The sequence below is a fragment of the Phoca vitulina genome, unplaced genomic scaffold, assembly GCF_004348235.1.
Source record: "Phoca vitulina isolate PV1807 unplaced genomic scaffold, GSC_HSeal_1.0 scaffold39, whole genome shotgun sequence".
Classification (NCBI taxonomy): Eukaryota; Metazoa; Chordata; class Mammalia; order Carnivora; family Phocidae; genus Phoca; species Phoca vitulina.
Window position 1 is genome coordinate 15019908 of NW_022589742.1, and position 10371 is coordinate 15030278.

The 10371-nt window shown below is 43.6% G+C and overlaps 1 protein-coding gene across 1 annotated transcript in view; it reads left to right on the forward strand.

The window, feature by feature from the left end:
• Positions 1–8109, forward strand: part of LOC116647135 (fibrous sheath-interacting protein 2-like) — a 69917-nt gene extending 61808 nt beyond the window's left edge. Inside the window, exon 21 of the mRNA XM_032428275.1 lies at positions 7963–8109. Coding sequence (XP_032284166.1) covers positions 7963–8108 — 146 coding nt within the window. The 3' untranslated portion in view covers position 8109. The remainder of the gene's footprint in view (positions 1–7962) is intronic.
• Positions 8110–10371: the final 2262 nt, after the last annotated feature.

Sequence of the window (10371 nt, forward strand, 5' to 3'; positions counted from 1 at the left end):
ATGAACAGGTCATAGTCAGAAGATGAGATAATGTATCAATGGTGTGCAGCCTGCAGTATGGAATCATCATAGGCTGTTAGAGCCAGAAAGAAGCCATCTACTATAACCTCACTTTAAAGATGAAGAGCCTGAGGTTCAGAGTGGGGAAGTGACTTGTCCAAGGTCATACATTGAGTCAGAGTATAGATCCTAAGTCTCCTAAACCTGAATCCATTGCATTGTTTTCCTCAACTTCATTGCACTACATTATGCTTAGTTCCTATATCCTTTGGTAATATTGCACCTGTCCAGTTGGTTCATTCAATCACGTTCAACAAAGATTCTCTGAGCACTTTCTTTGTGCTGGACACTGTTCTGAGTTCTGGAGATAAAGCCATGAGTAAGAGAGACAAAGTCCTTACCCTCATTCTAACTTGGGAGCCAGGGGGCAATATAAACACAATAAATCTAGATAAAAATAAGTACCCCGCCATCTCAGGGTAAAAGCCAGTGGCTTACAAGGCTCCACATGGTCTGGACAGCATTCCCCCCTCCCCATGACCTCTCTGACCACCTCTCCTATGATCCCCTCTTAATCACTCCACTCCAGCCACACACACCCTCAGACATGCCAGGCATTCTCCTTTCTCAGAACCTTTGCACTTACTGAGCTGCTGAAAACATTCTTTTCCCAGGTATCTGCATAGTTCACTTCTCACCTTCTTCAGATCTTTGCTTAAATATCATCTTCTAAGTAAAGCCCCCTCTGAGCATCTTCTTTAAAATTGCAACCCCAGCACTCCCTATCCTGCTGCCCTGCTTTAATTCGTTCCCTAGCATTTATACTATCTGATAGATTGTATGTTTTTGTTTGTTTGTTGACTGTCTCCTTCCCCTAGAATTTAGCTCCATGCAGGGAGGGATTTTTGTCTGTCCACTATATCCCCACATACCTAGAAAACAGGCACACAGTAGGCACTCAGTAAGTATTTGTGGAATTCGTGAGTGAATAAGAAGAAAAGAGAGTGGCTGGCTAGATTAGTCTGATCCAAGAAGTTCAGAAACATCAGACCTTAATGACAAAAGAAAGCAGCCACAGGAAGATCTGGAAGCAGAGGATCCCAGGCACAGGGTACAGTAAGTGCAAAGACCCTAGGATGGGATGAGCTTGGCATGTCAGAGGAAAAGAATAAAGCCAGTGCCTAGAGCCCAGTGAGAAGGAAAGTGGTATGAGATGAGGTTAGAGAGATAGATAGCTAGGGGTCAGATCATGTTAGGGCCTGTTATAGACAGTGGAAATGAGCGTAGGTTACTTTTGGGTTGCTGTAGGAATCCTGTGGGGGATTTTAAGCAGAGAAGTGATATAATCTAATTTATGAATTTTTTTAAATAAATCCCTTGGCTACTATTTGGAGAGTGAACTAAGTAGAGATAGGATTAAAGCAGGGAGAACAGTTAGGAGGCTTTCATAATAATCCAGCCAAGAAATAATGGTGGCCTGGACTAGGGGTATAGCCATGGAGGTGGTAAAAAGTGAACAGATACAGAATGTATTTTGAAGGTAGAATCAGCAGGAACTGCTAATGGAGTGGATGTGGGAAGTGAGGAAAACAGAAAAATCAAGGATGATTCCTACAATTTTGGCTTGAGCAACTAAGTGGCTTGTGGTACCATGTGGTGAGACAGGCAGTGGAGTGAAGGTGGAGGGAACAAGAATTCCATTTGGGCTGTGTGAGATTGAGGCCATTGGACACTCAAATGCACAGATCACATGAGCAGTTGGATAGTTAAGTCTAGAATTCAGTGGGGAGGTCAGGGCTGGCAATACAAATTCTTCGTTTCACAGAAGAGACAATAAAATCTCAACTTGACTCTGACCATCTGGAACTCTCAAGTACCTGGAATGTTTCCATTCCCTCTTTATCAAAACAACTTCTTAGATATATCTAGAAGGGATGCCATGCATTTAGCCTAGATGCTTGAAAATTATATTGGAATGATGGCCCAGATAAACCCAAATGGCCCCAATCACCAAAAAAAGTCAGTTCAAATATGTACAGTATACAAGACTTCCTAAAATAGGAAAGTACATTCAGACACTTTTGAACAACTAGCAACTGATAATAAAATTGAGTGGATATTCTGGTTAACCAATTTCATCAGATAATTCAAGTAATGGGATCTCTCTCATATTCAAGGTGACTGAGGTTTTACTGTATTTTTTCTAGAATTCTTGGCCCAAAGGTTAATCCAGAGAGAATCTTCTCATCTTGGTCCTTTATGATTACACATGTATAAAATGTATATCAAATACACATTACTTCACCTGGCCCTCTTGTGAGAAAGTAGTCACATCCCCATTGTACATATGAGGAAACAGAGTCAGAGAAGTTAGAACTCACCGTATTCACAGAGCTTTAGATAGTGAAGCTAAGATTCAAACACAGTTTTTCTGACTCCAAACAAGTCCATTGCCCCTTTTACTACTCGCTCCCTCCCTCGCTGTGGGTCTTTTGGAAACTTCCCTCTTGGTATCATTTCTACCTCCTTAGGCCAAATTTCAATCGCCGATGTCTCCTGGAATTCAGGATAATGCCTCAGCGCTCTCCTGATTTTCACAGGAAGTTAACCATTTCCTAAGACCAGCCACCTTCCTTTCTAGCATTCCTTTAGCTGGCAGCCTCATTCAATTCTTTTCAACTGTCTACAACCAGAGAGCTGTGGGGGTCCTTAGAAATCACCCATGGCCTAATTTCTCATTTTACAGATGAACAAAGAAGCCCACAGAGTTGTTGTGCAAGGATGCGTAAGCTAGTTGTAAGGCCTGCCTTTCCTGATGTTCTGGCTGGTGCTCTTCCCACCACATCATGCCCCATCTTTCCCAGTTTGGGAGTGAAGAGTCAAGACCTGTGCCCAGAATTCTAGGGAATCTCACCTCTTTTCAGCTTTTTCTGTTTGCCTAATTTCTGCAATTCTTTGATAAAACTATTGAGGTAATTTTTGTGTCAAAATTTGTATATCTCTGAAATAACTATTTTCCAATATTGTATTTTGACCACAGAACGTTTTGAATATCCAGATCTGGAGAATGCAAGTAGTATTAAGGTAAATATTTTTCACTGGCCCCTTATTGTGGCTAGTGAAGCCCTTACAGAAATAAGGGACTCCCTTCAAATAAGGGACTGCTTGTGTGTCGTGCTTTGAGGGGCCTCAGGAACCATTCCCTTGTTCACATCTTCCCACACACAAATCCCTCCCAGCTGGGGCCAACCCCAGGTGCCTGAAAATCCCTTCATGGAAATCCTCACAGCTGGGTTATTGTCCTTCTGCAAATGCACAAAGTAAGCCATAGCCCCCTTAGCACCTTAGAACAACGCCACTCAGTTTGGTCCCTGTGGCCTCTAGAGGAAAGCTGAACAGGTAGGCCCAGGCAAGGGGCCTGGTGAGGGCAGGGGGAGAACAGATGCTTTGACCAGGAAGGGGCACTGCTTGAGGGAAATGAGTGCTGATTCCAACGACTTCCAAATGTCCCTGAGCACTGACCCTTCATAGGCAGATTTCCAAATGTCTGGCCAACTCCTCAGTGTGATCCCAAGAAATTCCCCTTCCCTAAGGCGCTCTTAGGAAGTTTCCAATAATGGCTGAAGCCATAGATCTGCCTGGACCCTCTTCTCTGTTTTGTATCACTTTTGCTTTCCTCTAGGTTTACTCTAACCACTCCCCAGTGTGCGTGTACACAAACCCTCTCATACACCCCTCATCGGTTTTCTAGACACTTCTCATTTAGCAATAGTAACATCTATTTGACAACCTCAGGCATCACTTAGAGGCCAGTCTGGAGGCCTGCTGACAGGCTTTTCCATTGCCAAGCTGATTCCCTGGCTCATTGTGACTCCTTTTGCTGATTGTCCTTCTTGCTTGCTGAGTTTTTTCCCATTGTAAATTATAGTTAAAGGCCTGATCCATTAAGATATTCAGCATTCTTTATCGAGTAGCACAGAAATTCCTGCTTGCATTCAGCTCCAGGTAAACATTAGTCACTGTACACATGAATACATACACTCTCCAGTGTCAAGACACAGAAAAAGAAGCCATCATGTTTCCCTTAATGCCAAAGGCCTTGCTGTAGTCTACAGGGCCCTATAGGAGCTGCCCACCCTCTCTCTTCCCAACCCCCATTACCCGTATGTCACTCTGTTACCCCTCTGTCCACTCACTGTCACTCCTCCAACCACACTGGCCTCCTTACTGCTCCCCTAAACTGCCAAGCAAGCTTCACCTCAGGGCCTTTGCACTTGCTCTTCCTTTGCCAGGGACACAACTATCCCCAGATAGCTGTGTGTCTTCCTCCCCCATCTCCTTCCAGTCTTTGCTCAAAAGTCACCATCTCTGTGAGGCCTTCCGTGACCACCCCATGTAAGATGGGCACACACACACTATCCTCCCTTACCCTGCTTTATTTTTCTTCACAGCACTTAAGTCACTATTCAGTCAACCATTCATTCATTTAACAGTTTTTTATCAAGTGCCTACTATGTGCCAGGCACCGGAGATTCAGTAGTAAAGAAAGCAGACAAATATTCCTGTTCTCATCCTCTGGTAGACTTTATATTCACTTGAATATAAGCTTCATGATGGCAAGGGCTTTGTTTGTTTTGTTCATAACTGTATGCCCAACACCTAACACAGGACTGAAATATAGTAGAAGCCCAACAAACATTTTTTTGAAAGAACAGCCTTAGCCATCAGAACCAAATTTAATCTCTGTGTTGGGAGTTCCCTAGCCCTCTCCCCATTAGTCAGATGTATAGCCATATTTGGGAACTACTACACAGAGCAGAGGTTCTCGATCCTGGCTGCACATTGGAATCACCTGGCAAACTTTAAAAATGGATTCCCAGGCCTCAGCCCCAGAGATTCTGATTGGTCTGGGTTGCAGCCTGGGCCTGGGGAGTTCTAAAGGCTGCCCAGGTGATTTTAATGGATAGCCAACATTGCAAACCATTGACTCTACCTACTCATGTCAGGCCATTCAGAAGCACCCACCCCCCACCTTCCTTTAGATCAGGAGCGCTCAGACTGGCTGCACGTTAGAGTCACCTGGATAACTTAGAAAACAGATAAATGCTTGCCCCACCCTCAGGGGTTCCTGTTCAATTGGGTTGGGGCCAAAGCATGCCTATTTTTAATATTTATCCAGATGGTTCTCTTGTGCTGCTAGTGTTGAGAACCAGTTCTTTAGATTGTCCCTGTCCTGGTTGATCCCTTTAAATATCCTATTTTGCAATGTCTTAATCCATAAGCTGCCTCGAATCCTCTTAGAAGAATTAGAGTCAACTTTTACAATAATTCTGCCCCATCAATATAAAACACAACTTCTCTCATCTTGCATGCATTTATGCCTCAGTTCATGGATTTGCTATTTCCTTTTTAACTGCTGCCACCATGGAGTGGCTACCCTGCAGCCTGTCCTTCTGGGATCAGGCCGCTTCTGCATCCTAGGTGGTGATAAAGGTCCATAGAGCAGAGCCAGCATCCGAGCCACTGTCCGTGCCCTACCGCCTCCATGCTCTTGCAGCCCCACACGGCCACTGACTTGCTCCACACCTCACAACTGTTAAGAACTATTTAAAGGAAGACTGGGGTAGTGAATTGGACATCCCTTTTCCCCCTTCTCCCCTAAAGAACCCCCCCACCATTATCTTCTCTCAGAGAAGTATCTAAAACATGTCATTTATTCCAAGCCCCAGGAGGGGACGGGGGCACGCATGGCTGGCATTTTTTGCAACCTGGGACACTTGAGCCCTTGAAATGATCCTAAAGGGGCAGTGCATGTCCAAGCCTGGGGCCAATCCTGGGTGTCATAATTGGCAAAAATCATGAGAAGTCATGCCTAGGAACAGCCAAAATCCCAGAGAATTAGTCTTCGAGACTGCAGAGCACCACCACTGGGGTGTACAAATGCCACGTGGTTGTGCTTTGTCCCTTGAGGGTTTCTAGGTACTTCTGGTGTTTGCTGTCTAACAAAGGACAGAGGCTTAAGCTAGTATTTCACCTCTGTCTTGGCAGTTTATCACCCTCTATCAATGCGAAAGTGCTCTGGCCGGCCTGTATTCTTCAAATGATGACACTTCAGGTACAACATATTTATGATTTTCTAATAAAGCTTTCAGTGATGTCATTCTAAATATATTCACTCCCCCTGCAGTGAGTGGCTCCTGCCTTGCACCCTCCTCTGCCACCAATATGGGGTTGCAATAATATTACTATGTATATAGATTGTGATTTGCAAATTGGTATGCAGTTCTCAGTTGAACCTCCCAGCAAAGGGGTGACAGTTCCTAGCAGTAACATTTATCAGGCATTCTGCTAAGTGCTTTTCTCACATCCACCCTGTGAAGCACCATGTCCCAGGGCAGTGTCCCAAAGTGTTGTTCAGTGATGGCTCGCTTGTGTCATGATCACCCAGGATGCTTACTATCAATACAGAATCCTGGCCCCTCCCCAGAGCAGCCCAGTTCGTATCTCTGGGAAATGGGATCCAGGCATCTGCATTCTTAACAAGATCTTCAGATTGCAAAAACAAATCTTCATCTTTCCCCTTCAGTGAGATTTCCAGAATATGGCCCTGTAGTGCATGCCTCAATCCTGTAACTAAAAGTCGTTGGCTTGCTTTTTCAGACTGTAGATCTCTCCATTCAAGCCTTTGTCTTTGCCTCTGCAGACTTTGACTTTTTCCTGACTAACTTCTAGGTGGTTCTTATTTTGTCAACTACTAGCACAATCCAGTACTGCATTATTACTTTGAAAAGCTAAACTTTTTCCCCTTATTTGGGAGCAAATTTGCTGTCTCCTACCTTACTTTTAATCATAGATTCTTGAGATTCCCAAGGTTATGTGGCTGGAGATTAAAAGCTAGATAACTGCAAAAGCTAGAGGAGAACTTTGTCATTTACTGGAAACAAGAAAGTCTGTGCTTTATTGCCCTGTGTCTTTTCATGACATCCTGTCATGATGCATCAGCAACACAGATAAATGCTCATTTCTGTCCTTTAATCATTCTGTTAACATAAACTATGAGATGATTTGCACAAAACAAGTGGTGCAGAAAAAATGGGTCCAAATGGAGACTCTTATTGGCCACACAAGTCCTTTATAGCTCACACAACAAACAGATCATTTGGGGTCAGTCAACTGAAAATTTACCCAAAGCAAGTCAGAAACGATAACCTTTTTTAATGCACTGCTGCTTTTACCTGGACATTCTGAAACGGATGCTCACACTGTTGAGAACTGGAAGTTACTTTTTCGTGTGGAATCAGCTCCTCAGGCTGTTTTGGATGAGAGAGAAGGTACTGCTGAGCGGGCTTGAGAAGCGTCACGTGCAGGGAGCACAGAGCTGCGCACCAGCGCCTGGGCTCTAGTGCCGACTAAGGCCTCTGACATGAGGCATCCAACCTCACTGAATGTCTCTGCTTTCCTTCCCAGGGGGCTCAGAAGGAGCAAATAAAGAGTGTGTTATCATGATGAGTACTGAGTAATATATAGAATTGTTGAATCACTATGCTGTATCCCTGAAAGTCATATGCGACTGTGTATTAACTACCCAGGAATGAAAATTAAAAACTTTTAAAAAGGGAGGGGGGGCGCCTGGGTGGCTCAGTCGGTTAAGTGTCTGCCTTCAGCTCAGGTCATGATCCTGGAGTCCCAGGATCGAGTCCTGCATCGGGCTCCCTGCTCAGCGGAGAGTCTGCTTCTTCCTCTGACCCTCCCCCGCAATCATGCTTTCACTCTCTCTCTCAAATAAATAAAATCTTTTTTAAAAAAACTTTAAAAGAAGACTCTTTGTGAAAGCACTTTAAAACTCAAAAGTCATTATATAAATGCTTCTTTCTGAATCCTAAATCATCAACCCCAGCCTGACAGCCTTAATTGGAAAGCCCAATAATAAATGACCAGATTTCTCTTTTGGTTTGTTCACAGATGCTGATAAGCCCAGTACTTCCAAACAGGGTTCTGAAATGATGAAGAAGGTATCATCAGCTCTGTCCAAAGTATTTTCAAGATCTAATGCCAATGTTTCCAAATCTTCCTCACCCCCACCCCCCCCTCACCAGGACAGAAGCTGAGACTGCGACAGCTAACATCAATAAAGGTGCTGACCTTCCTCAAAAAAAAATAAATGGTTTTTAAAACATGACATTGTGTCCTACACACTGATTCTTATAAATACTTTTAAATTCTTATAAATAAATAAGAGCAAAGAATGTACAAAAAGGCGGCTGGAAAAAAGAAGGATTTGATAAATGCTTCTGATAGGCATTTGGCACAAAAAGAGGGACTGTGCCTCCCATCGAGATACATCTGCCAGTGGGACTCAATCTCTGCTCTTGAGGGCACTGACGCCTTGCTGGGAAGAGAAGACTAACTTAAAACCAAAAGGAGCTGGAATTGAGGCAATCCTCAAAGGGCAGGTAGGTCTGGAAAGCACCAGGAAGGCTTTCACCTCTGGTCCCAGAGCTGCATATAAAGCCACCATGCCTGAATGATCTAATTCAGTGTTGTCTAATGGAATCTTCTATGATGACGGAAATGGCGTACACACACACAGATATATAGATATACTCCCTCTGGCCAAATTTTCATTCCAGTACAGTAGCCGCTAGCTCCACATGGCTATTTAGTCACTAGTATAAGTAAAGAACTGAATTTTTCATTTTATCTCCATTTAAATAGCCATGTGGAGCTAGCAGCTCCTTCATTCGATAGTGTCAGTCTAGTTAGTACATGGCTTCATGGGCAGTAGCCCATTCAGATCAGGAGAAGAATTCCCTGAAAGTTCAGTTCCAAAGTCTATCCACAAATACCTAGGGCAAGGCAAGGATCTGACTCCTCAGAGGGGTTTTGAAGCCTCCAGTTACCCTCTTGGCCCCTTCAAGACACATGAACCACTGAAGTGACCAGAGGGAGCTCATGCTTTCCAGTCATCTCTCTGCTCCTGCACTTGCCAAAATTCCATTGATGGGGACACCTGGGTGGCTCAGTGAGTTGAGCGTCTGCCTTTGGCTCAGGTCATGATCCCAGGGTCCTGGGATCGAGTCCTGCATCAGACTCCCTGCTCAGTGAGGAGCCTGCTTCTCCCTCTACCTGCCGCTCCCCCTGCTTCTGATCTCTCTCTGACAAATAAATAAAATCTTAAAAAAAAAAAAAAAACTCCATTGATGGAGAAAGGATAGGTCCCTTCTAGAACACCAAAGTCAAGGAATCACAAAGAGCAAATCAGAACCTGTACCTGCCAACTGGCTTCAAACACAGTGCTTGGCTAGAAACTGCTTCCATGAGACAGAAACACAACTCTGGTACTGAAACCACCACTCCAGCCTCCCTCTATGCAGTCAACAGGAAGAGGATCACTCAACTAGTCATTCTCATACCCCAACTTTATCCAAAAAGTTAGGTCAGAGGAAGGTCCCAGCCTTATCCAAAACTCCCTGGGGAAATATTTCCAGGCAAGTAAATTTCTTTTATGTTGTACCTATAGTCCATAAATGTTATGTTAACTGAACTTTTGCAAATAAAATGGCAGGCAGTTCTGCCCAAATATCACCTATTCCCAAGTTGGCCACCTTCATCTGTTCCCTCATTCCTTCCCCTACATACTGAAATCCATCACATGCAGCAGCCTAAGTTTTAAAGTCATTTTGTAATGGTTCACAATAATGACAAATACTAATCTTACATATGGATTTAATTTGTCTTTACTAATAAGTAATACAAATCCAGCTTGGAAGTCAAAAGTACAAATGGTGCGGTGAAAAGTAAGCCTTTTCACCTCTGTTCTTCTAGCTGCTACCTGGCTCTGCTCTCCAGAAGCAATCTCTTTTATCAATGGATCCCTCCTAAAGGCAGAAAACAGAGAAAGGAAGAGGTGGAGGGAGGTGAGAAAAGAAGGAGAGAATGCAACCATGCTATTTGACAGATACTATTGCCTCAAGCCACTGATTTGGTCTGTTTCTACGGTTGCATTTGTAGCTTCAAATAAAGTTGGACCTCGTTTTAAACAAATGTTTTTTGTCAAATGAGCTAAATGCCAAAAGGCGAGCCCCACAATGGGAGGAAAGATGCCTACCATAGTGATTCAAAGCCTGCTGGTCAAAATACACTAAGCATGTTTGAGCTAGTAGCTACACTCCTTGGAGATGGAATCATCTAAATGTAAAGAAATAGATGAAAGTACTAAAAGTAAAAATGCACAGCTTCACTTGCAATGAAAGAAAATGCAAATTAGAATAACCTGAAGTTATCACAATATACCTTCCAGAGAAGAAAAAAGGAAATGATAAATACCAGTATTGTCCAGAATGTAGGGGAAAAATTATATTTGAACTCTAC